The sequence below is a fragment of the Spermophilus citellus genome, assembly GCF_964194105.1.
Source record: "Spermophilus citellus genome assembly, chromosome: 13".
In the NCBI taxonomy this organism is placed as follows: domain Eukaryota; kingdom Metazoa; phylum Chordata; class Mammalia; order Rodentia; family Sciuridae; genus Spermophilus; species Spermophilus citellus.
Window position 1 is genome coordinate 9395476 of NC_138193.1, and position 27000 is coordinate 9422475.

General features: G+C 42.4%; 1 protein-coding gene across 1 annotated transcript; it reads right to left on the reverse strand.

Moving 5' to 3' along the window:
* Positions 1-216: 216 nt before the first annotated feature.
* STARD7 (StAR related lipid transfer domain containing 7) lies at positions 217-27000 on the reverse strand. The gene is made up of 8 exons (XM_081265509.1): positions 26382-27000; positions 12883-13091; positions 12521-12570; positions 10997-11107; positions 10836-10918; positions 10368-10467; positions 3603-3687; positions 217-2058 (listed from the first exon to the last, which is right to left on the reverse strand). The coding sequence occupies exons 1-8, from the start codon at positions 26678-26680 to the stop codon at positions 1874-1876; spliced, it is 1122 nt and encodes a 373-aa protein (XP_081121635.1). The 5' UTR covers positions 26681-27000; the 3' UTR covers positions 217-1873.

The following is a 27000-nucleotide window of genomic DNA, read 5'->3' on the forward strand; positions in this document are numbered from 1 at the left end:
AAGCCCCAACACACGACATGGCAGGGGAGGTTGTGCTCAACTGCTAGGCTGATCACCTACAAAGGGCAGGTGTAGCCAGCCACAACCGGACAGTTAAGACTAAGCCCTGCTGCTTCCCAGGTCAGCTCCTGGGGTCAGTTCACAGCTCTGTGATGTGGAAAGAAGGACAAGCCCAACATGCAGGCTTTCCTGCCACAGTCCATTCAGAGACAAACATTCCTTTGTACCAATCTTTATGTATTTATTCACACATTTGATAAAAATGTCACAGTTAGGAGTGAATTCATTACAATGACATAAGTAACTCTACAGAGTCAAACTGCTGTTAAATCAGAATATGGGGCAACCACAGCTGCTTAGCACCTGTGCACACGCACACAGGTACGCTCCCTCACACACACCCACTCACACTGGCAGGCACTAAGTTCGGACGTTAATAACCCAGGGACTCTTCCCTGGCTCCTCTGGGGAAGGAAAGAAATCCTCAATGCAAAGATGCTGGGACCACCCAGGACCTCTCTGCTCTGCCAGTGACTCAGGAGACATGAACGGGGACAGTTACTTTCTTGGCACAAAACTGGACAGGCAACAAGAAGGTCAGGAGGGGTTTAGGTTAGTTCCAGGTTTAGAGACCCTTTCCAACACAACAGGGTAGCAAGCAGGAAAAAAGGTAAAAATTTAGCCATTTGAACTCCAGAAAAGAAAGGAGGGAGGAGGATTTTAAAAATTTGATCCCTATTCTCCCAACACACTGTGACAGAACCATTGGCAAAACCAAGACCAAGCAGATACCATGTGGCTGTGACCTTATTAAATGGTACGGTTTGCCTTCATTTCAGCTCTCGAGAGAGGAGGAAAAACTTTTTAGAGGAACAAGAGGATCACATACACCACATCCCTATCATATTAGTATCTGGGACAAGATTACACCTGCTTGTCTAGACAGCAGCTGGTCTAAGTGCTGAGCACTCCAAGGGGGCGGCCCAGCCCCCTCCTCTGCCTTCTGAGGAGGACAAGTCAAACCTCGGGTGAGGAAAATAATGCCTGAACCAAAGAACTGTTTTCTATACTGTGTTACTATGGAGAAAACACCCCCAACTCCTTTTTGACATAAAGTTAAAAAAAAAATAAAATAAATTTAAATGTGATGTTTGAGCCTTTCTACTGACCCTGTCAAAACACTGATGATACAGAAACTCATCTCCAGTGCTCCCAGCGAAGTCTGGGAAGAGGAAAGGATTCGGTGACTACAGCACACGAGCATGGAGCTGGCCAGTTCCCATGAAAATGTCTGGGGTCAGGTGAGTGAGCCAAGGGAAGTATTTTGCAGGGAGAGAATTTCTTGGTACAAACTTCATGCCCCTAAAGATAAAAGCAAGGTGAGGACAAGGCACTTAACACGGCCAAGAGCTGTTTACACCCATTCACACCAAGACTGTTACCAAGAGCACTCCCAGTGACCCTCCTGAAGAAATAACTGGCCACCCAAACTTTCCAGGTGACCTTCAGAACTGGAGGAAATTCCAGCACTGCAAAACCCATGGCGGGATGTGGAATGTCAGCAAGGAACCATTCAGGGGAAGCCAATGGAGTCGTCCACTTCCAACCTGAGGTGAGAGGCTTGTTCCAGATCAGCTCAGTCAAATACTGAATTTCAAACTGGTCAGCCTGAGAACATGGCAGCGCCTCCATGGATCCCGCTTCCTCTCTGATCAAGAGCAGCACAGGGCTCGGAAGGAAATCAGACACTAGTCCTTGAATGATCTTGCACTGATGGTTACGCACATGCCTCCATGGCTCTTCCCCATTCTGTGGCAGAGGGAGGGACCAAGACAGGGCTGGAAGGACCTGTCCCATCTTCTCCTAAGGCCCTTTAGGCATACTCGATCCTAGCAGGGCTACAACTGCCCTCATTCTTCCGCTCCGATGACTGGGCGGTGGCCTTGGCCTCGCTGCTCATCTCCAGAGGCTTTGCCGGGATATAGTCCTTCACTTTGATTTCCATGTTCTTGGCTTTTAGAGTGGCCGTGTGCAGCTTCTCCAGGAAATCCGGCATGCCTGAGGGAGACGGGGGTCTAGTTAAGACGACCAGAAACCAACAAAAGACTCAAAGCTGCACGGCCCCCTCTTTGGTGGTGGGGAGCTGCTCTTCCTCATACCAAGGCAGCCTGAGTGGCAAACTACAAGTGACAGCTGCCACCAGAAGGTGTTCCCTCTGCACGGACTGCAAAAACACCCACAACCTACGATCCTTGCAGAAGGGGCAGTGATCAGGCCACTGAAATCCCAAAAGGCTCTTTGAGGTGATTAAAATACACATCAGTGGCATGTCAAAATAACTGCCAATTTAACTTAGATAAATGTCAAACAGAAACACTCAATCTTCTCTCCATTTCCCCCAAGGAATAAGCAAATGCCTATAGAAAACAATCACGAGGATGCTTTCTGAGACACGACGTTAGAAGGGGAAGGTGAAATTACAGCTGTGATGTGCAGCCTCTCTTACACGGGTGGTGGCCCTTTCCCTAGGTGACTGCCCAAAATCATATTTTCTAGGCCAGATCTTAAGAGTTTTCAACACTACTAAAGAAAAAATTTAAGCCTGGTGTGGTGGTGTATGCCTACAATCCCAGCGGCTCAGGAGGCTGAGGCAGGAGGATCAGGAATTCAAAGCCATTCAGCAAAAAGCAAGGCACTAAGCAACTGAGTGAGACCATCTCTAAATAAAATACAAAAAAAAGGAGGGTAGGGATGTGGCTCAGTGGCTGAGTGCCCCTGAGTACAATCCCCAGCTGCAAAAAAAAAAAAAAAAAAAAAAAAAATTAAATACATTAAAGTACACAGTCTATATTTAAGACATTGAAGCATATGTTTTAGAAACTCTCCTCTGGCCAGATGCAGTGGCACATGCCTTCAATCCTATCAACTCCGGAAGCTGGGCAGGAGAATTCCAAGTTCAAAGCTAGCCTCAGCAACTTAGTGAGACCCTGTCTCATTAAAAAAAAAAAAAAAAAAAAAAAAGGTTGTGATTGTGGCTCACTGATTAAGTGCCCCTGGGTTCAATCCCCAGTACTAAAAAAAAAATTAAAATAAAAAGTCTCGGGGCTGGGGATGTGGCTCAAGGAGTAGCGTGCTCGCATGGCATGCGTGCGGCCCGGGTTCTATCCTCAGCACCACATACAAACAAAGATGTTGTGTCTGCCGAAAACTAAAAATAAATATTAAAAATTCTCTCTCTCTCTCTCTCTCTCTCTTAAAAAAATAATAAAGATTGCTGGTGTAATGCTTTAGACCTGTTTCCCCATCTGAGAGCAGTGCTCTACCTGACCCCAGCTTTATCTTCAAGATCTGCGTATGTGACTCTTTATTTAAAAAATAAATAAATAAATAAATAAATAATAAAAAGTCTCCTCTGAGTACAAGTTCCTTTCTGAGACCCTGTAATTCTCATTCTTACAATCCCACCTGGAGACCAGAATGAACTGGGAAGGGCACTGAATCTCTGTAGCAGGGATTACAGAGATTCAGTGCTGCCATTAAGAAGACAGAGAAAAACAAAATGTTCACCCCAGTTCCCAGCCCTGACACACATCTCCACTCACCGCTGGAAACCATCCAGCTAACACAGTAGCGAGGAAACACAGTCTGGGGATTGTCACTGTATGTCAGCAAGTAGTCAAAGCCATTCTGGAAAAGAAACAGGGCAAAGATGAGGGCACCTGAGCACACACCACAGCCTCCACACCCAGCATCACCAACAGCCATGCCCATTCTGGAGTAAGGAGTGCCACCATTTTAACCTGTGAAGAACAGAGCTCACCTGATGCCTGAGACCAACTGTTCACAGCAAGGCCTGCCTACAGGGTGACCTCTAGCAAGCATGGCTCCTAGGGTGTCCTAGTCCCATTGGTAAGGGGGCTCCCTGTGCCCAGACAATGTAAACCGTTGTGACTTATGCCAAGCAGGTTTTCTTCCTGGGGGTCTGGAATGATGGTATTCACTAAGTAGAAGGTGCCATGAGACCAGCTCCCAATAAAACCTGTGGATGCTGAGCTCCGCAGGGCCTTCCCACACAGAAGCAAGGCGCACACACTCCTACACTCCTGCACTCCCTGCTGGAGAAGGAGGCCTCGGAGTCCGCAGACCATTCTTGTCTCTGTTATCACCGCCTGTGCAGACTTATTACATCATTGTCATAAAATCAGCTGAGAAAACAATTAAATGCTGAGTCCTATGAGTTCTTCAAATATAGGGCTATGTTTCAGCTTCAAGACCTTCATCTTCACCTGCACCTCCTACTGGTAATAATAGCAAACAACTATACAATAACTTACTGTGGGCCAGGAACTGCTGCAATTTCTCTCAACAATCCTACATTGTAGGTTCAACTATCCCCCATTTTACATGAGGAAATCAAGCAAAAAAAGCTTAAAGTAATGTTGCCCAACGTCACCCTCCTGCTCAGTGAGAAAACTGAGAATTCGGACCACTGAAATCACACACCCACTGTCTCTCTGGCTCAGCCTTCACACTAATACAGCAAAGGACGTGCAATTATTAAGAAAATCTGAAGTGCCTGACCCTGAGAAGCCTAGACTGATTACATTCCACCTGAAGGAGTAAAAGAGAGCACTTTTCCATCTGTACTTTGTCTGCTATATGTCTGGCCGTGTGTGAGGTGCTGCAGAGGAAACGATCTGCTCCAGTCTCTGACTCACAGAGAGAAAGGTGCTGAAAAGACACTGCGGTGCAGAGGGAAGGGAGGCAAAGGCTGTAAACAGGAACAGCGACAGAAGCCCCCAGAAGGGCTGGCGAGGGGACAGCATGAATCAGCACAAGCTTAAGACTTCAAATTATTCCACCCACAAAACACTTGGATGGGGACGTCAAGAGACCTGGACTTTCTTCCACTGCTACTGACATTATCAAAATGAAGCCAAAAATGCCATGGTTACTGTGGGGAAGGAAGAACGGGGTGGGGGGATGGGGGAAATCTAAATCACTTTGCTTATTATTTATAGATCTGACTTTGAACACAAATATTTCTCATTTATTAAAACTAAAATTTTCAGAGCAATACTAAAAATCCAAAGTAAATAAAGAACCTGTGGGGGAGTCTCTGGGGGCTGTGATGCAAGCTTGTGATCCCAGCTACTCAGAAGGTTGAGGCAGGAAGATCCCAAGTTCAAGGTAAGCCTAGGCAACTCAGCAAGACCCTGTCTTAAAATAAAATAAAAAGAGCTGGGGAGGCAGGCACTGTGGTGCATGTCTGTAATCCCAGCAGCTCCAGAGGAGGAGGCCCAAGGATCACAAGTTCAAAGCCAGCCTCAGCAAAAGCAAGGCACTAAGCAACTAAGTGAGACCCTGTCTCTAAATAAAATACAAACAAATAAAATGGCCTAAAACCAATAAATGACCCTGCAGCTGTGAGCCAAGCTGTGGTATTAAAAGGCCATTTTCCACTAAAGGAACCAGAACTCTAATTTCTAGGTTTAGAGCTAAAAATATAAAACATGATCCTGGAACATCTTTTAATACTAGAAAGCTCCTAAGGTCCTGAAGCCAACAAGAAGCCCCCATTACCCAAAACCAGGATTAATAAGATCATTAATATGATCATCAGTAAGAATAACTGTAATGTATAAAAACTAACCTAGTACATTTAAATTTGTGTTTCAAAAATGACACTTCCTGGGCTGGGGATGTGGCTCAAGCGGTAGCACGCTCGCCTGGCATGCGTGCGGCCCGGGTTCGATCCTCAGCACCACATACCAACAAAGATGTTGTGTCCGCCGAGAACTAAAAATAAATATTAAAAATTCTCTCTCTCTCTCCTCTCTCACTCTCTCTTTAAAAAAAAAAAAAATGACACTTCCTTAAGAAACAGAGGGCTGGGATTGTGGCTCTGTGGTAGAGTTCTCGCCTAGCATGCTTGAGGCACTAGGTTAGATCCACATAAATACAAAATAAAGATATTGCGTCTACTTAAAACTAAATAATAAAATAAAAATTAAAAAAAAAAAGAAACAGAACCTTGTCTTTGAGGATGTCTAATTGACAGAACAAACTTGTTTTATTTTGAAAACTAATAAATAAAGAAAACAAGTATTTCTCCTATCTCCCTTTCCTATGTGAACTATAGGAAACCAAGCAATTGATGAGGAACTGTGCCTATGAAGTATTCCACCCAATAAAGAAAGGAAGTAGGAAAGAACTACAATATCAGTATTCAGTAACCTCTAATGACACAATGGATAATCATTAACAACTTACAGGTTCACAAAGAAATTGCAAAGCAGACATTATCTGCCTCCCAATTAAAATGATCCTGCCCAAAATAACCTACCAACCTGAATCGCTCAAGCCTCCAGACCTAACTACCAGTATCCAGGAAAGACTATCTAACTGATATAAAGAGACACAAAAGGCAGCAGGGACAAATGTCAACACCTGATCTTATTCAAATTCTGATTCCAATAGCAAAATAGTTCACAATCAGGAAAATTTAAACACTGATTTAGACTTAAAATGGTTTGGTATTAGGGATTTCTGTCAATTGTTTTATGCATGATTATAACACAAGTTATGTTTTCAAGAATCCCTTTTTGAAATTTAAAAAAATGGGAAAAAAATCCCTTTTGAAATTACCAAAATATCTACACAAGAATTAGGCTCGGGCTGGGGATATAGCTGAGTTGGTAGAGTGCTTGCCTTGCATGCACGAGGCCCTGGGTTCACTCCCCAGCACACCACACACACACACACACACACAAAAAGAATTAGGCTCTTCTAATAATAAATTTAGAATATACTTCAAAATAACTAACGGAGTGGAAAAGGACATAGGAAGGTTACAGTCTGGGAGTGGGGTGGAGCTCAGTGGTACAGCACTTGCCCAGCAGTCAATCCCCACAGTGAAGGGAAAAAAACAAACCAACAAGCCTGGCCATGAGCTGGTAACTGTCGAAGTTGGGGACAGGTACATAGGATGTGTGTTACGCACTTCCAATTTTCCATTACAAAAAGTAAGACAAGCGGCTGGGTTGTGGCTCAGTGAAAGAGCACTTGCCTGACACATGTAAGGCACTGGGTTCGATCCTCTGCACCACATAAAAACAAATAAATAAGGCCTGTGTCCATCTACAACTAAAAAAATATTTTAAAAAATTTAAAATATAAGACAAACAAAATGTCCAACCTTGGCCAAAGGACCTACTTTCCATGTGCAAAGCCACTTCAGCTGCCTGGTTTCCAAATGCCCTCTGACTTACCGATACCTGTGATCAACCTGTGCTCCCTGGCCTCTGAGCACACAAGGGCTCATTTCTATCACTGTCTTTGCTCGAATCATGTCTCTGTCTCCAGTGCCCCTCCTAGACTCCTCTACTATCATCTGCCATTTTTACAAAGATCAACTCAAGCCAGGTGCAGTGGTACACGCCTATAATCCCAGCGGCTTGGGAGGTTGAGGCAGGAGGATCACGAGTTCAAAGCCAGCCTCAGCAAAAAAAAAAAAAAAGCGAGGTACTAAGCAATCTAGTGAAGCTCTATCTCTAAACAAAACACAAAACTACAAATTAGGGATGGGGATGTGGCTCAGTGGTCAAGTGCCCCCGAGTTCAATTCCCGGTACCCCCTCCCCCCATCCAAAATTGACTTGACTCAAGCCAGGGACAGCAGCACCTGCCTATAATCCCAGCTACTAGGAAGGCAGAGGCAGGAGAATTCAAATTCCAGGCCAGCCTCAAGAACTCAGTAAGACTTGTTTCAAAATTAAAAATTAAAAACTACACTAAGAAAAGTGCTGGGAATGTAACTAAGTAGTAGAGGGGCCCTGGGTTCAACCTTCAACACTATGCACACATACACAATAATTCGCACTATTCTCCCAATACAGCTAGAATATTTACTGGGTGCCTACTGGAGGCCACACTGTGCCACGTGCCAACTCTGCCTCAGCTATTTTGCAGTCATCATTTCTAAAGGCAGCAATGCTGGAACTCAAGCCTTTTTTTTCCCCCCCACACAGATAGCACAAAGTCATGATTCAAATTTCAAAAGCAATTTAAAAGGAATAAAGCAAGGTGCAGATCTCCTCCCCACATGGTTCCCAGCTGAGCCAGTCTCCCTGTCCTGGGGTAACTAGCCATCAACAGCAGCCTCACTGCTTTTCTGTCTTCTAAAGAAAGTGACTTTCAAATATTTTTAACTACAACTCGTTCTGTGTCTCACGCACATACTATACATACTTGGGTAACTAGACAAGTTCCATGAAATATGCTGACACTCATTTTCTACTTTTTCTTTTTAAAAAACTGATCATAATCCCCTAAATTAATTATGTCTCCCACTAATGGGTGGTGATCTGTGGGAGAATACCACTCTATAAATAGTATAGAGGAAAACACACAGATCCCCCAGGAAAAAACAAACATATTGACTGAGGTCAGCCACCATCTGTCATAGCCAAAGGCCTACTGCAGGTGGTAAAAATAGAACAACTTGGTAAATATACACACAATGGAATATTACTCAGCATTAAAAGAGAATAAAATCATGGCATTTCCAGGTAAATGGATGGAGTTGGAGAATATAATGCTAAGTGAAGTCAAGCAATCCCCAAAACCAAATGCTGATGTTTTCTCTGATATAAGGATGCTGATTTGTAACAGGGATTGGGAGGGGGACATGGGAAGATTAGACGAATTCTAGATAGGGCAAAGGGGAGAGAGGGCAAGGGAGGGGGCATGGGGATAGGAAAAGCAGTGGAATGAGACGGACATTATTACTCTAAGTACATGTATAAAGACATGAATGGTGTGACTCTACATTGTGTACAACCACAGACATGAAAAATTGTGCTATATATGTGTAATATGAATTGAAATGCATTCTGCTATCATATATAACAAATTTGAATAATTTTTTAAAATAAAAATAATAAACAACTTGATGACTAGTCCATGCCCTCTAAACCACACAAAGCAACAGGGAGACACAAAGCCATTATGAAGTAAAACAGAACTAAAAACAGAACCACTGTCACTAACAGGTACACTCAACAGATTAAGCTTTTTTTTTTTTTTTTTTGTGGGAGGGGAGCTCACTAAGCTAAAGAAAATACTCTTTCCTGATAAAAGTTACAGAATTGTAAAGAGAGACAGTGAGCAATAGTCTAAATCTCCGTTTTACAGATAAGAAAGGAGAAATCCAGAAGGGCGTGTGTGTTTTGCCCAACAGTGTCAAATGCTTTCAGAAGACTCGCTCTTGGCCCTGACAAAAGCTGCCAGGAGCCACGTCATCACTACTCTGTCTTTACGGATTTTCCAGGTATACGGCCCTATAGCAAGGGGTCCCAAAATACGGTCCCCAGACAAACAGCCTGAGACTCACCTAAGAACTTCTAAAAAATGTAAATTACCAATGGGCTCCCACCAGACACTGGATCTGTTGGTGCCTTGATCTTGGATTTCCCAGGCTCTAGAACTATGAGAAATGAATCTCTTGTTTATAAAGCCAAATTAAAAAAAAAAAGTGAACTTTCAAGCCACACCTCGGACCTGCTGAATCAGGTCTGAGGCTAGGGCCCAGCAACGTATTTTATTTTTTTTGTGGTGCTTGGAATTGAACCTAGGGCCTTGTGAATGCCTGGCAAGCGCTCTACCACTGAGCCACATCCCCAGCCCCCAGCAATGTATTTTAAAAGCTCCAGCTGGTCCAGGCATGGTGGCACAGCCTGGAATCCCAGTGGCTGGGGAGGCTGAGGCAGGAGGATCACGAGTTCAAAGCCAGCCTCAGTAACTTAGTGAGCAACTCAGTGAGCAACTCAGTGAGACTCTGTCTCTACATGAAATACAGAAATATAGGGGGCTGGGGTTGTGACTCAGTGGTAGAGTACTTGCCTAGCATGTATGAGACCCTGGGTTTGATTCTTAGCACTGCATATAAATAAAATTTAAAGGGGGCGGGGGCTGGGGATATGTCTCAGTGGTTAAGCACCCCCACCCCTGGGTTCAATCCACAATACCAAAAGAAAAAGATGTCTCCAGCTGGCCTGTAATCCCAGCCGCTCAGGAGGCTGAGACAGAAGACCACAAATTCAAAGGCAGTCTCTGCAACTCACAAAACCCTGTCTCAAAATAAAAAATAAAAAGACCTGGGGATGTGGCTCAGTGGTTAAGGGCCCCTGAGTTCAATCCCTGGGAGAAAACAAACAGGAAGCCTCCAGCCAATGTGACAGATGCCAGGTCTAAGAACCACTGCCCCCAATAACTCACTCAGCCTCTACCCCCAGTGCAGACTCTAGGCACTCCTCGAGAACATCCCAAAGCCATGACGCAGGGTCTCTTGGTCAAAGTGAAACTCACCTCATCAAATGACTTGTGGGGGCGGATGACCATCTGGGATTCATAGGATCTGACCCTGACGAACTCTGGAGACTCCGGCACGCTGGGGTGCTGCACAGCACTGGAGGGGGAGCGAAGGAAAACAGGTCAGTGACGCCTATCCACAGACCCCAGGGAGCGCAGCCAAGGCCAGGCCCTGAGGAGCCTGAAATAAACAGCATGCAGCTCACCAGGCCATGTCAAATCAACTATCTTCCCCTTTAATTACCAACAGTAAGGAACTGAAGAAATGTTTAATTAAAAGCTTGCATCCCTTCCATTTTCCTAGCCAGTCACAGCCCCTCCTCTTTCAGCTGGGAGGGCAGGACACTGGCTGTCCCTGGTAAGCCTGCAGGAGACTCGCCAGGGCACTAAGGGCAGGCTTACAGGTCTACACAAGCAACACTCGCGGCTGAAGAACTTGCCAAGGGCCACAGCAGCCATACATACCGTGACACCAACACCATCACATTGTTCTCCTGATCCACACTGTATCGCCGAACATACACGTAATCCCGAGAGTACATTGGGTACTAAAGAAGGGAGGGGTAGGATTAGCACTTGGTACCCCGCAGATTTGACAGAAGTAAAACCAGAAGGAAAATACTCACAGGAAAATGGGTTACCCAGTGGAGAACCTCAGAACCACTGACCACGTCCCTCTCGATCACCTCCAGCTTGATCACTAGGGCATCCCACTTCTTCCTGTACTCTGTGTCCAGCTGTGAAAGACAAGACCATGAAGACCCAAGACAATCCAAAGCAAAAATGCAGACGGCCTCTCCAGATGCCTGGACTGGACCTCTGACCCAAGGGCCCTATTATAAAACACAGACTTAACTGATGGGGCCTAAGCATGGGAGGCACGGCTCTGGTTAGTACATAGTCTTCCGAAGTCCTTTCACGTGTGTGAAAGGGAATCTTAAAAGGCAAGCCCCAGAAAAATATAAGAAAAAAAAAATATTGTAACAGACATGTCTGGGGAAAATATAGTATATGCAGTGACAGAAACATGAAGGGAAGAATTCTAAACAGGTTTAAACAGACAAAAACTCTCAGTATGAATAGACACCTCACACAAAGAAAACCAAAGTAGCATTTTTTTTTTTAATTTCTGGCATCACTAGTAACTAAGAAATTTCAAAGACAGACATATCCAAACTAACAAAAATGCAATACAAACTGACAAAATTCAGTGCTTAGGAGAAAATGCACTTGCATATGAACAGGGGGTATTATAATCAACAAACTAGCAACTGGTCTGGCAAAACAAGTGAAAATACCTATGTAGAACTCTTCTGTTTGAACACCCAAGGATAAAAGCAGTCCTTGAACATATTCTTTATTTTTATTAAGTAAATATATTCACGAGACTATTTCAGATTAAAGGAAGTTAAAGACACCTAACAACTAAATGGAATCCTAACTGGATCTATACTGAATGGACATGATTGGGTCAACTGATAAAACCAAAATACAAACACAGATTACATTGAAGTATGCTGCACCAATGCTGAATTTACTGACATGGTTAGTTAGAAGAATATGTCTAGTTTCAGGAAATACTCACTAAAGAATTTAGGGACAGAGGACCATGATATGTTTAATTTGCCCTCAAAGTGTTTAGGAAAAAAACAATAGGGCTGGGGATGTGGCTCAAGCGGTAGCGCGCTCGCCTGGCATGCGTGCGGCCCGGGTTCGATCCTCAGCACCACATACCAACAAAGATGTTGTGTCCGCCGAGAACTAAAAATAAATAAATAAATAAATGTTGAAAATTCTCTCTCTCTCTCTCTCTTTCTTCTCACTCTCTCTTAAAAAAAAATTCTAAAAAAAAAAAAAAACAATAAAGGCTTGTGAAATATTAGAATATCTTAATCAACCCTTCTATTTGATCTTCTCAAACAGTCTGAGGGTGGGTGGGCTTTAGGCAAAAATCAGTCCCACCCTCACAGGACAGATAGAGAAATTACAAGTCAAATGTTCCCCCAGATGCTATATGCCAAGGAACAAGAAGCACAGACACAGATGGATACCCCAAATCCAACATCATCAAATCAAAGAAATCATTCATGGGGACAGTAGTAAATGGCTTGTTAGGAAGCTCTGAAATCCACAGCAAAAAATTAACTCACCTGAACATTGAAGAACTGCCGGGGTGTCACATCTGTGTAGGTTCCAAAAACTAGAATGACAAGAAAGAATAAAGGATGCTTGCTGAGCTCCTGGCCCCATTCCTATCACTACCAGCATTTCAATTCTAGACTACTGAGAGCTCCTGAAGGCAGCTTCAGAAAGTAGAAGCAAGGCGGGGGCAGCAAAGCCAAAGATGCCATGTGTCAAGGAAGACACCGGGAGAGGAAAACCACCAACAGAAAGCCATGGTAAATTTCCTGAGAAACCACCAGAACAGAATAGTTTAGAAAAACATGAGGCCCCAAGTCCCAAGCACCTGGGCACCCAGGCACACACTTCAAAGGCAGCATGCCCAGCTCACCTCGGTACTGGTAAAGATGGCTGCCTTCAATTGGGCGCCGCCACAGTTTGAAGTGCTTCTTATCCATCACCATCTCCCATGGCTGTTCCTTGTCCTTCAACTCTTCATTCCCTTCTGTTTGGGATTTTGATTCTGGAGGGTGGCGCTCGACTCCTGAGCTCTGAAATACATTTGAGACTTCCTCCAACCGTTTCATCTCATTAATGGATCTGCAAAAAACAAAAACAGATCCGGTGCAGGTGGTCAGTCAGCCCTGTGAAATGAAATGTCCACAAAGAGACCTGCAAAGGAATGGTGTGGGTTTAATACAGTATAGTGTGGTGAATAAAAAAATCAGCTCCTGGGCTGGATGCCACTCATTAACCCAAATAACATAGTATTTAATCAGTACCCACTTCTACTTATATAAAATGGCAAGAATAGTACCTACCTCAAGATTGGGAATAAAGATTATCAACAAATTTATATATAAAGTGCTTAAGACCTAGTACATTATTAACCTTCAACATCCGCTATTAAAGTCTTTGACTACAGCTGGGAGTGGTGGCACTCACTGTAATCCCAGTGACTTGGGAGGCTGAGGCAGGAGGATTGTAAATTCAAGGCCAGCCCCAGAAACTTCACAAGATTCTCAGCAACTGAGAGAGAGCTTGTCCAAAAAAAAAGTGATGTGGCTCAGTGGTTAAGTGCCCACAGGCTCAATCCCCAGTACAAACTAAATAAATAAATAAAGTCCATGATTGTGAAATGTCATTTGGGACCTTTACAAAAGGCATCACCACTATCTAAGTGCAGAACATTTCCATCAGCCAAAAGAAACTGTACCATCACCAGTCCCTTCCCATTCCTGCCTCCCTTCACTTTCTGTACGGATTTGCTTATTCTGGGCATTTCAAATAAATGAGGTCACATAATAATGGGTTTTTGTATCTGGCTTCTTTCTCTTGGCATATTTTCAAGTTTCATCCATGAAAGTGTACTTTATTCCTTTTATGATTAAATAATGTTCCATCATAGGAATATATCACCTTTTGTTTATCAGGTAATAGAAACTTGGTTTCTACCTTCTGGCTATTACAAATAATGCTGCTAAGAACATTTATGTTTAAGTTTTTGTATAAACATGTTTTTAATTCTCTTGGGAAGATTCCTAGGAGTGAATGTGCTAAGTCATGGTAACTCAATGCTTCACTTTTTGAGGAGCTGCCAAACTATTTCCACAGCAGCTGCACCACTTTAGATTCCTACCACTATTGTATGAAGATCCCAACTGCTCCACACCCTTGCCAACATTTATTATCATCCTTTTTTTTTTTTTATTCCAGCCATACTGGTGGGCATGAAGTGATATCTCAGTGTGGTTTGAACTGATACAATTGCTAATGACTAATGATGTTGGTTACCTTTTCATAAGCTCACTGGCCACTTGTGCATTCCATGGAGAAATACCTCTATTGAAATTCTCTGTTTTATCAGATTGTCTTTTTTTTTTTTTTTTAGTACCTTTTTATTTTTTGAAACAGGGCCTCAGTAGGTTGCTGAGGCTGACAAACTTGCAAACTTCCTGCCTCGGACTCTCAAACCACTCGGCTTACAGGTGGACACTAATACCTTATCATAATAAATATAAATATTTTCTTTCTTCCTGTGGATCATCTTAACTTTCTTGTATCTTTTGATGATAAAGGTTTTTAATTTTTATGAAGTCTAACTTGTTTTTTCTTTGATTACTAATGTTTTGGTATTACATCCAAGAAATCACTGCCTACTCCAACATCACAAAGACTGATGCCTAAATTTTCATCTAAGAGTTTTAAAATTTTAGCTTACATTATGGTATTCGATCCATTTGAGTTAATTTTTGTGTACGGCATAAGGCAGGGGTCTAAATTCATTTTCTTGCATATGCCTCTTCAGTTAGCCCAGCCCTACTTCTTTCCCCATTGACCTGTCTTGATACCCTTGTTGAACCAACTGACCAAAAATATAAAGGTTCATTTCTGAACTTTCAATTTTATTCCAACACTCTACATGTCTATCCTAATACCAGTACCACAGTGTCTTCATTGTAGTAGCTCTGAAGTTTTGAAGTCAGGAGAGTGAGTCCCCCAAATTTTGCTCTTCTCCTTCAAAAGTGTTTAAGTTATTCTGAGTCCCTTTCATTTCCATGAGTATAACTGGCTTGCCAATTTCTGTAAAATATCCAACTACAATTTTGATAAGAACTATACTGAACATGTAGACTGATTCGGGATAGTAATTCCATCTTAATAATATCCATGAATACAGGCTGTCTTTCCACTTATTCATGTTTTTTCTTTTTTCTTTTTCTTTTTGAGAAGGCTCTTGCTATATTGCCCACGCGGGCCTTGAACTCCTGGGCTCAACCAATCCTTCTGTCCCAGCCTCCAGAGCAAATGGTTGGATTATAGGTGTACACCACTGTGACCAATCTATTTTATGTCTTTATAAAATTTCTTCCAAGGATGTTTTATAGTTTTCATTGTAAAAGCCTTATGTTTCTTTTGTTAAATTTATTCCTAAATATTTTCTTTTTGAAACTGTTGTAAATGGAATTTTCTTACTTTCATTTTCAGATTGCTCCTCTGAACAATGTATAAAAATGTGATTTGGGGGAGCTAGAGTTGTGGCTTGGCGGTATAGAGCTCACCTAGCACATGTGAGGTGATGGGTTCGATCCTCAGCACCACATAAAAATGGATAAATAAAATAAAGGTATGTATCCAACTACAACTAAAAATATATATATTTTTAAATGTGATTTTTGGGGCTGGGGATGTGGCTCAAGCGGTAGCGCGCTCGCCTGGCATGCATGCGGCCCGGGTTCGATCCTCAGCACCACATACAAACAAAGATGTTTTCCGGGGAGAACTAGAAAATAAATATAAAAAAAAAAAATTCTCTCTCTCTCTCTCTCTCCTCTCTCACTCTCTTAAAAAAAAAATGTGATTTTTGTGTACAGATCTTATATCCTGCAAACTTATTAGCTGTCATAGTCTATTAGCTTTAACAGTTTTTTGTGGATTCTTTAGTATTTTCTACACATAAAATCACATAAGAAAAAAAAGTAAAAACATTTTTTAAAATATAAGCTGCAAATAGTTTTAGTGCTTCCTTTCCAGTCGGGATGCCTGCTTTCTCCTTCTCTTGCCTAATTTCCATGGCTACAGCCTGTAACACTCTCCTGTAGCACTCTGTTGAAAAGAAAGGCTAGCACAGGTCTTGTTCCCCACCTTCCCACCATCAACTTGCTGCTGGCTAGTTTTTACTGATGCCCTTTATCAGTTTGAGGATACTCCCTTCTATTCCCAGGCTGAAAAGGGATTCTGTTTTTTTAAATCCTGAAGTGAGGTTGGATTTGTCAAATGCTTTTGCTACATCTATTCAGATGACCATGTGGCTTTTGTCCTTTCTTCTTTGCTTGGATAAATCCTACTTGTTCATGACTACAATCCTTTTTATATGTTAGGAGGCTTGGTTTGTCAGTATTTTGTCCAGGACTGCTTACATTTCTAAAATATACACAACAGTACCAGATATCACGCTATGAATCAATGTATTTTCCCTAGAGGCATATACACATGTACAATTTATACACATAAGGACAAAGATGGGGATGACACACAGCAAACTAAGACAATGGTTACATCTAGCGGAAAAAGGAGAGTATGTTAGAAAAAAGTACAGAAGATAATTTGTGGTATCTATGATATTTTGTTTCTTAAATGTAACATTTGTTTTATTTTTTAACACTTTTTATGTATCTGAGCCACTTTATAATAATAATTTTTTTAAGAGAGAATTTTTTAATATTTATTTTTTAGTTTTCGGCAGACACAACATCTTTGTTTGTATGTGGTGCTGAGGATCGAACCTGGGCTGCATGCATGCCAGGCGAGCGCGCTACCGCTTGAGCCACATCCCCAGCCCTATAATAATATTTTAAAAAAGTTTTGCTAGTATTTTAAGCAAATCACGGACAGGAAAGAAAAATTGGTGTGATTCAGACTGAGGAAGACCTCAAACACTGATACACTGAAATGACCTTCCATTCCTCTCCCAAGTATCAAATGAAACAAGGCTGAAGGGTAATTTTAAGGCAGAATTAACCATATAAATTTACTTTTGTTTTTAATGCCTTCATTTTATTTATTTATTTTTATAAAGCGCTGAGGGTCCAACCCAGTGCCTCAAAAGTGCCAGGCAAGCGCTCTACCACTGAGTCATAACCCCAGCCCCATATACGTTTACTTTTTATTCCCCTATAGAGACAATATCACATTGCACTATAGTTAATCTATCTTTATATCACCTTGTTGATAAAACTATGAATTTCCTAAGGGTAAGGAATCTTTTTCCTAACTGTAGTTCCAGCTCCTAGCATCTACTTTGTAAATAATAAACATTCAACAAATGCTTACTGAATAAATTAAGTAAATGAAGAAAAGACAGAAGTAGATCTCACTAATAAAAATTACATTAATATAGCTTGGGGGGGGATTTTGAAGCGGGATCTCACTATGTTGCCCACAGTGGCCTCAAACTCACAATCCTCTTGCCTCAGTCTCCCAAGCAGCTGGGATTACAAGCATGCACACCATGTCTGTAATAAATTGCTTTAAAAGCCAAAAATTACTGACAATCCAAGATTAAAACTTAGAGCAATCCAAAGTAATGCTGAGTCCATTTCTTTTCTTCTTTCTTTCTTTCCTTTTGGTACTGGAAATTGAACACAGGGGTGCATTACCACTGGGCTATACCTCTGTTGTTGTTGGTTTTTTGTTTGTTTGTTTGTTTTTTGGGAGAGAGAGTATCACTAAGTAGCTGAGGGTCTCATAAAATGCTGAGATTGGCCTTGAACTTGTGATTGTCCTGCCTCCACCTCCCAAGTCCTAGGATTACAGGCATGGACCACCACACCCAGTTGGACATTATTTCTTAAAATTCCAATTCACTTAATTTTAAACTTTGGACTTAGCTATTATCTTTTTTTGGGGGGAGGGAGGTGGGGCCAGTGGGCAGGGTACCAAGGATTGAACCCAGGGACAGAACCCAGGAACACTTATCCACTGAGCCACAGTCCCTTTTTTTTTATTTTGAGACCGGGTCTTGTTTAGAGCCTTGTTAATTTACTGAGACTGACTCTGAACTTGTGATCCTCCTGTCTCAGTGGCCAAGCAGCTGCGATTACAGGGGATTACAGTATGTGCCACCACGTTCAGCAGTATTTGTCATTTCTGACTGTCTGAAATCCCTCCATTTCTAGCCCCTAGCAGTTTAAGGGCAGCTCCTAATTTAAGTGAGGTTAATTAAAGACTTCTAGGGCTTTGGATCTTGAGGAAATAACCCAAAGGCACAAGATCTTTTGGAGATTATTCTTAGTAATCTTGAGGAGATCCAGCAGTGCAACCAATCTAGGGGAAAATCACCAGCAACACCAACATCTAAGGAGATGATTCCTGGAGCAAGCCTTGGTTGTTCTGATCAACTTGTACTTTCTGGCCTTCTTGTCACTGTTCTGAACAACCTGACAAGGAATCCACTAATGAATTCCTTTTGGTTTAAGTTAAACAAGATCAGTTTGTTTATTTACAACGAAGAATCCATGACATAAATTGAACCCAGTACAATTTATACTGATGTTCTGAAGAAAATTATTTTACTATTTGAAAAAACTTTTCAAGCTGCCAGGCTTGATGGTGCACGCCTGTAATCCCAGCAACTGAGGAGGAGGATCAGAAGTTCAAAGCCAGACTAGGCAATTTAGTGAGGCCCTAAGCAACTTAGTAAGACCATGTCTCTAAATTTAAAAAATAAAATAAAATGGGCTAGAGATGTGGCTCAGTGGTTAAGCAACCCTGGGTTCAATCCCCAGTACCAAAAAAAAAAAAAAAAAAAACCAACTTCTCAATTTAAATTAAAAGTTGAGCTTCGCGTAGTGGCACACACTTATAATCCCAATGGCGGAGGCAGGAGGATTGCAAGTTTGAGGCCATTCTCAGCAACTTAGTGAAACCCAAAGCAACTGAGAGATATCCTATCTCAAAATAAAAAATAAGGGCTGGGATTATGGCTCAGTGGAACAGAGCTTGCCTGACATGTGTGAGGCACTGGGTTCGATTCTCAACACCACATATAAAGAAAGAAAGAAAGAAAGAAAGAAAGAAAGAAAGAAAGAAAGAAAGAAAGAGAAGGTATATCGACAACTTAAAAATATTTTAGAAATAAATAAATAATAAAAAGGACTGGGGATGTGGCTCAGTGGTTAAGTACCCAGTGTCCAATCCCTGGTATGTATGTATAAATAAAAAGTTGAAATCTTGAGGCAAGTTTGAGGCCAGTCTGGGCAACTTAACAAGACGCTGTCTCAAAAAAATAAAAACAGCTGGCGATGCAGCTCAGTAGTAGAGTGCTCCTGGGTTCCATCCCCTGTACCAGGGGAGGAAAAATGCAAAATAAGATTAAAGACTGGCATTGCAAATGTCCAAGTACAGAAATAGGAAAGAAACCTTCTGGTAGATATTGCAGAAGAGAAAGCAAAAGCAAGGCAAAACCACAAGCCTGATTTGCTCAGAGAACAATTTAGACATCACATGGCACCAGTTAATAACATTTTTCAATAATAATTAAGCACCACTCCTAAATGTCACTCTTATCACTTAATAAAGAAGACAAGATCTGTTTCCATTGGTGGAATATTTTATCAAAACATCAGGGGCTCAGGCTGGGCTTATGGCTCAGTGATAGAGCACTTGCCTAGCATGTGTAAGGCACTAGGTTCAATCCTCAGCACCACATAAAAATAAGTAAATAAAACAAAGATATTGTGTCCATCTACAACTAAAAAAAAATTAAAACAACAAACAATCTCAGGGGCTCATAAAAGAATTATGTACCTAGAAAGGTTTTAAGAAAATTAATGACTGTAGGCAATATCTGTGTATATACACATAGATATGTGTGTATGTATATACACATACATATATTTATATATACTTGGGGGAGCACTACTAGGATTGAACTCAGGGGTACTTTACCACTGAGTGGCATCCCAAGCCCCCTTTTTGCCTAGACAGGGTCTCACTAAATTGCCCTAGCTGATCTCTAATTTGCCATCCTCCTGGCTCGCCTCCCAATTTGCTGGGATTATAAGTATGAGCCACTAAGTCCAGCTTCCCCCCCGCCTTTAGATAGCATCTTACTATGTTCCTAACTTCTAGGTTCAAGAAATCCTCTTGCCTCAGCCTCTCCAGTAACTGGGACTACAGGCCTGTGCCATCATGCCCAGAAGTAAGCAATGGCCTTTTAAGATGCAAGGTGGTATAGAGCTTCTAATCTATACTACTTAATCAGGTTCTCCTATATAATTAAAATTCCATGTAAATTGATTAAATTTGAGACTAAGTCCACCTGAAGAGGGATGAAACTGTCTTATGAAAACAAGACATTCCTCCGCCCACCCACCCCAGGTACTGGAAATTGAATCCAGAGGCCTGAACTACATTCCCGGTCCTTTTTTAAATTTTGAGACAGGGTTCTGCAAAACTGCCCAGGCTAACCTTGAACTTGATCCTCCTGCCACTGTGCCCAGCTGATGTTCTTTTTTATTTACTTTATTGTCATTTTTTAAAATGAGGTCTCACTCAGTTATCCAAGCTGGCCCCAAACTCCTGTGCTCAAGCAATCCTCCGACCTCAGCCCTCTGAGTAGCTGGGACTGCGGGAGATGTACAAGTGTGCCCAGCGCACCCAGCTGACATTCATTCTTTGAACAGCATAATACAAATGCTGGAGAAAGACTGCTGTGATGGAAATGTATGTGACCATACAATCTTCTGTAGGCAGGTGTAAAAGTTCTTGAAGGGTCCCACCTTCTAAATTGGACAGACATAATTAACAGAGGAGCACAAACGCTGTTATATGTACTAAGTGGAAAATGATAAACCCTCTCACCACGTATCTCTTTAGCCTGCTGTGCCAAATCCTGTTTGGGTAAGATAGGCTTCTAAACCTTCCTATCTAAGAGACTTAAATTAATAAGGACAGAAAAGGACAAAAGAGATTATTCCCCAAATAGTTACAAAACCAGCAGATTAGTCAAAGGATCAAGAAAAGATGGTCTATGCTTCCCTTTCTCCAAAGGAAAATCACCTGAATATTTGAGGAAGGCTGGAATGAAAGCAGTGGCAACTAAAGACTTTCAATGAAAACTAAGTAAGTATACAAATGCTTGACTCAGGGTCCTGTCCTCTGCATGAGGCAAGATAGTCTCTAAAATGATTCAAATGTATCCATCAGACAATTAGGAATTTCAACAAGACAACCTTCGCCTCACATCATCTCTTCCTTCACATTACAAACTTACTATTAAAGGGAGGGATTTTCAACTGATTTGGGACACATCTTGAAATAAAGGACATAAACTAGTTAATGCTAAAAGAATGAAAACTATATATATATGTGTGTATGTTCCTGTAAGCCAGAAAGTTCACACTGATCATTCATCCAGTTAATAACATACAGAAAACGTGAATGTATTCCGTTTTAGGGCTAAAGCACAGAATTGGGAAAATGGCCAATTTCCCTTTGAAACCTTACTGGCAATTATTTTATTTTACTCAAGTTTATAGAGCAATGAAGCGTTACAAAAAAAAAAAAAAAAGATAAGGTCAATGGAAAATTTTCCCCTAATTTTCATATTTCTTAATATCCTTCCTCTTTTTGTTCCTGTAATTTTTTTTTAACTGTTTCAAAGCCATAAAAAATTACTACTGTATTCTTCCAGAAAATTTGCCCTGGGCTCACAGAATGCCAGCTAACACCAAGAATAGTGAGCAAAATTATTTTGTTTGTTTAATTGAAACTAATTAGATAAGAACACTAGAGCAAGGATTAAAAAGATCTGATTTCTACATGAGGCCCCAGAAGCAAGTCAAAATCACTTTGTACAGGTTACTTCTTTGCTAAATAAGTTCAATTTCTTACTTGGTAAAATGTTCTCATACACAAAAGAATAGAAAGAAAAATTATTTTTATTCGGGAAAGAAACACACGTAAGAAAAACATGCCAATCTAAAGCTCGGGTTCTAAAAGATATATTTTGCACACTTCCCTGTGTAACCAAGATGGAAGGGTCAGAATTAGTTTACTTCAAGACAAGTGGGTACAGAAACAACACAGGAGAGACAAAGGCTGTAATTTAGGGGTTACTGGACAATCATTCTCTTCTTCCATTAACAATGAAAGAATTGTACCTGACCTGAGACAACTGTGTTCCATTCTGGAAACTACCCAATATCTCTCAACCACCTCACTAAAACAAATAAAATCCAAATGTTCTAAGCTAGGTGAAACAACCTCAGCAGTACTTATTCTAAAGCAAATACAATACCTAAACATCAAGCAAAAAAGTTAGACTGTATCCACATTTTATTCAATAAAAATGTAAACATTATAAGCTATTAGAACTGAGACAGAAGGAACCATTCTACAATCAATAATATATAATCTGTCTCCCTATCAAGGTAACAAACCTTGATCAAGATTAACAACTTGATCAAATTTTAATAAGAAAAGCAAAATCCAGGAGAGGGTTGTGGCTCAGTGGTAGAGTGCTTGCCTAGCATGCGTGAGGCAGTGGATTCAATCCTTAGCACCACATAAAAACAAACAAATAAAATAAAGGTATTGTGTCCATCTACAACTAAAAAAAGAAAAGAAAAGCAAAATCCAAGCATGAACTAGACAATGAAGTATTTAGCCAGGCTGGTGGTGTACACCTATAATCCCCCAACTCAGGAGGTTGAGGCAGCAGGATCACAAATCCAAGGCCAGCTCAGCAATTTAGACTCTAAGCAACTTAACAAGATCCTATCTCAGAATTTTAAAAAAATTTTTTAAATGTAAAGGGCGTGGCGTGAGGAGATGTAGCTCAGTGGTAAAGAAACCTCCCTGGATTCTATTCCCAATAACCCCACAACAAAAACAAAGGCAATGAAGTGTTAAATATGGTAGTAACTGGAGGAAGACCAAAACAAAAGGCAGCTCCCAAGTGCTCTGTAGACTGGGGTACTGCCCAGTGGAGAGTGATGGTTCAATTCCCAGCACCCAAACAAACAAAAAAGAAGTGGTCTGACTGGACTTCACCTAAACTCCTGAACTGCAAAGCAGACTAACCCTAAGCAATCCCTCTTTGGGAGCTGGATTAGAACCAAGAGTGTTTCAACAGATCCCGGTTTCAGAGACTGACTGAAGAGCAGGAAACAGGATGAACACCTGGGTCAGCAACTGGCCCAATCTCATGGTCAGAGTGGGACTGACTTATTACCTGAATGTTCAATACATCCATTTCTTAAATTGTTTTCCATTCCAGCTCCCCTAAATGGGAGAACTGCCATCCAGAGCTCCAGGATGTATCACCCATAAAAGTACATTAAGTAATCCAAACAATGTCATCTACCACTAAACCCCAACACTGTTCAACTCCCAGCGCCCCAAATTCCTTCCCTCCCTTTTGTACCAACTAACCCTTTCTCCTCCTTCCTGAACAGATCCACCTGAGGATTTTCTTTTCAAGGGTCACCAGTATGGAACACAGGAAATTCATCAAAAATAGAATGAAGAGCTGGAGTTGTGGCTCAGTAGTAGAACGCCTGCCTGGAATGTGTGATGCCCTGGGTTCAATCCTCAGCACTGCATATAAATAATTTAATTAAATAAAAGATTAGTTGACAACTAAAATAACAGTAATAAAAAAAATAGAATGAGGGCCGCTGGGCAAGGTGGCGCATATCTGTAATCCCAGGGGCTCAGGAGGCTAAGGCAGGAGGATTGAAAATTCAAAGCCAGCCCCAGCAACTTAGCGAGGCACTTAACTCAGTGAGAACCTGTCTCTAAATAAAATATAAAAAGAGCTGGGGATGGGCTGGGGTTGTGGCTCAATGGTAGAGCTCTGGCTAAGCACATGCAAGGCCCTGAGTTCGGTCCTCAGCACCACATAAAAATAAATAAATTAATTTATTAAAGGTATTATGTCCAATTACAACTGAAAAATTTTTAATATGTTTTAGTTGTTGATAGACCTTTAATTAATTATTTATTTACTTCTTTGTGGTGCTGAGAATCAAACCCTGTGCCTCACACATTCTAGGCAAGTGTTTGCCACTGAGCTACAACCCCAGCACAACTGAAAATTGATATTAAAAGGAGGGGGCTGGGGATATAGCTCAGTTGGTACAGTGCTTGGCTTGCATGCACAAGGCCCTGGATTTGATCCAGTACCAAAAAAAAAAAGGGGGGGGGGGGGCTGAGGGGAAGTGGCTCAGTAGTTGAGCACCCTTGGGTTCAATCCTTAGTACCCGCCCCCCTCCAAAAAAAAAAAAAAATAGAATCAGGGCCTGGCAAGATAGCACACACCTATAATTTCAGGAGGCTGAGACAAGAGGATTGTGAGTACAAAGTCAGCCTCAGCAAGGGCAAGGCACTAAGCAACTCAATGAGACCCTGTCTCTAAATAAAATACAATACAAAATACGGCTGGGATGTGGCTCAGTGCCCCTGAGTTCAATCCCCAGTACCAAAAAAAAAAAAAAAAAAAAAAGGAAAAAAGAAAATTAAACAGTTAATTGGCAATTTTCTTCTCATTTTTTTTATTTCTTGCAAGATTAGCACAAATATCCAAATAGCAAAAGAATGCTAACAGGAACTAGGCAAAATTGCTATCATGCTTTGATTCTTTAATTTTTTTGAACGGGGCTATGTGCAGTTATGATTTTAGTGTTTTTGTTGTTGTTGTTGTTGTTGTTATTGTTTGTTTTGGAGGAGGGTTGTTTAACAGCTCTGGGGATGGAATCCAGGGCCCTGTACATGCTAGGCAAGGGCTCTACCACTGAGCTACACCCTCAGCCCTGTGGTTCTGATTTTAAATTGCATTATAAAAGTCATCCTTCCTGCTAGGAAAAGCATTCCCAGTTCTTAAGATAGACTTGCATTTACCCACAATTCAGTGTTGCACAAATAGCTGCCTGGCATCTGGGTATTACACTTCCCACACAGGCCATGGTACAAACTTTACTGCTGTATTTCCATTTTCAATCTAACCAAAAATGTGGAATAACAGGTGGTCTCCCTGTTCAAGAAATATCTAGAATAAAGATACTCTGTGGGATCTATGAGGAGGAGGGAACTGTCCCTGGTTCCTGAAATCACAGTTTTAGAATTTAAAAGACTGCTTATGTAGAGGACACAGTCTAAAAATATCTGTCAAAAAATGAAAATCCAAGCCAGACTTGGTGGCACATGCCTTAATCCCAGCTCCTGACAAGGCTGAAGCAGGAGGATCACAAGTTCAGGGCCAGTCTTGGCAACTTAGAGAGACCCTATCTCAAAACAAAAACCACCACCACCAACAACAACAAAAAAGAGTAGCTGGGGATGTAGTTCAGTGGTAGAGTGATTGTCTAGCATGCATGAGGCCCTGGGTTTAAACTCCAGTAACAGTGGGGAAAAAATAAATAAAGTAAATAAAGAGACACTATAATTCAAGCGCTAAAACAAACCTTTTTTAAAAAATGTTTTTAGTTATACATGAACACAGTATCTTTATTTTATTTATTTTTATGTGGTGCTAAGGATCGAACCCAGTACCCCACATGTATGAGGCAAGTGCTCTGCCACTGAGCCATAACCCCAGCCCTAAAACAAATCTTTAGATTACATAAAATCTGAGATTTAGAACTACAGAGTAGCAAATACAATCAAGGATATTGGATTTTCACCCAGAAGTTTTAATGACAGCATGACTTCTGACCTTAATGATACCCAAAGTTCTCAAGTAGCAAAAATCTCACTTAATTCTTACAGGATAAAACGTCTGGGTTATTGGTTTGTGCAAGCAGGGCAAAATCCCTCCCAGCCTCTAAATTCCTTTCAGACGGGAGTCACAATGACAGAGCTCTCTCGGGGCACTTCTCCCAAGGCTTGAGTCCCATTTGGATGGCAGTCATTTTGTAAATGCAGAAATACAGCCTCAGGTCGAGTTTAAAGTCGTTTTGAATTTGCATTTTTTTTCTGGGAACGTTAAGATTTCGTGAAGAAGGGCCTGCACGCCTTCTGTATTCACTTTTACAATGTGGTTTTTCTTTTCTTTATCTCTAGGGCTGGGAATCCAGCGCAGACCTCGCGCTTGCCAAGCAGGTGCTCCAGCACTGAGCTACCCCTGTACTCCTAAGGTTGTCTTCAGGGTCATACTACCCATCCAAAGTCCCCCTCCTAGAAAAACACACACTTCCAGTTCTTGCTTCTAACGCAACAAACCGCAGAAACACACGGGCAGCAAGGTGAATTGCTAAATCTGCTCCAGTCTGCTGCACCGCTACTCACAGGAGCACGGGGTAAACGGGACCCCGAGGGTCGCAGGTCCGCACCTCCCGCCCGGGCCACCCCACCCCAAGCACAGGGGCGACTCGCTGCAAGGCCCACCTCTGCAGCTCCTCCTCCTGGATCCTCTCCTCGTCCCACACGAAGACTCCGGCGAGCGCCGCCATCAAAGCAGAGGCATGGCCCGGGCGGCCGCGCAGCCGGCGCCAGAGGCGTCCGAGCAGGACGCAGCGCGAGCTCTCGGAGTAGAGGCGGCCGTAGAGCTGCGCGATCTGCTGCGTGCGCCGCACACGCAGGCCCGTCACGAAGCGGCACTGATTGGCCAGCAAGCCCAGCAGGCCCCCGCCCCGCGCCCCCGCTAGCCAGGCGGCCAGGCCGGCCGGCGGCCTCCGCGGGAACATGCCGCCACCGCAGGCAGAGCAGCGGCCCCGGGAGGGCGTGGGCGGCCGTCAGCTAAGTCCCCTAACTGGCCGGCCCGGAGTCCGTCTCCCGTTGCCCAGGCCAGGCGCCGCCTCTCATGTCTCTGCAGCAGCCGCTGAGAAGAGCCCCCTCAGGGGAGAGCGCCGCTGCAGGAGACGCGCGGGCTCGGACCCCTCGCTCCCCCGAGTGTCCAGCTGGCGGCGGAATCGCGGTGCGGGGAACGCGGAAACTAGCGAAGCGGGCGACCCCGGCTCCGCAGGAGGAAAGGTCCCGGGAGCTCCGAATCCACCACACGCGCGGA

What these genes read in the sequence shown, in the direction of transcription:
- STARD7 (XM_081265509.1), bottom strand. Translation starts at nt 26,680, where the DNA reads ATGTTCCCGCGGAGGCCGCCGGCCGGCCTGGCCGCCTGGCTAGCGGGG. An exon ending in GGCAGTTCTTCAATGTTCAG is followed by an intron (nt 11,108 to 12,520) that starts GTGAGTTAATTT and finishes TGTCTTTCACAG; the next exon opens with CTGGACACAGAGTACAGGAA. An exon ending in CCCACAAGTCATTTGATGAG is followed by an intron (nt 3,688 to 10,367) that starts GTGAGTTTCACT and finishes TTTCTTTTCCAG; the next exon opens with AATGGCTTTGACTACTTGCT.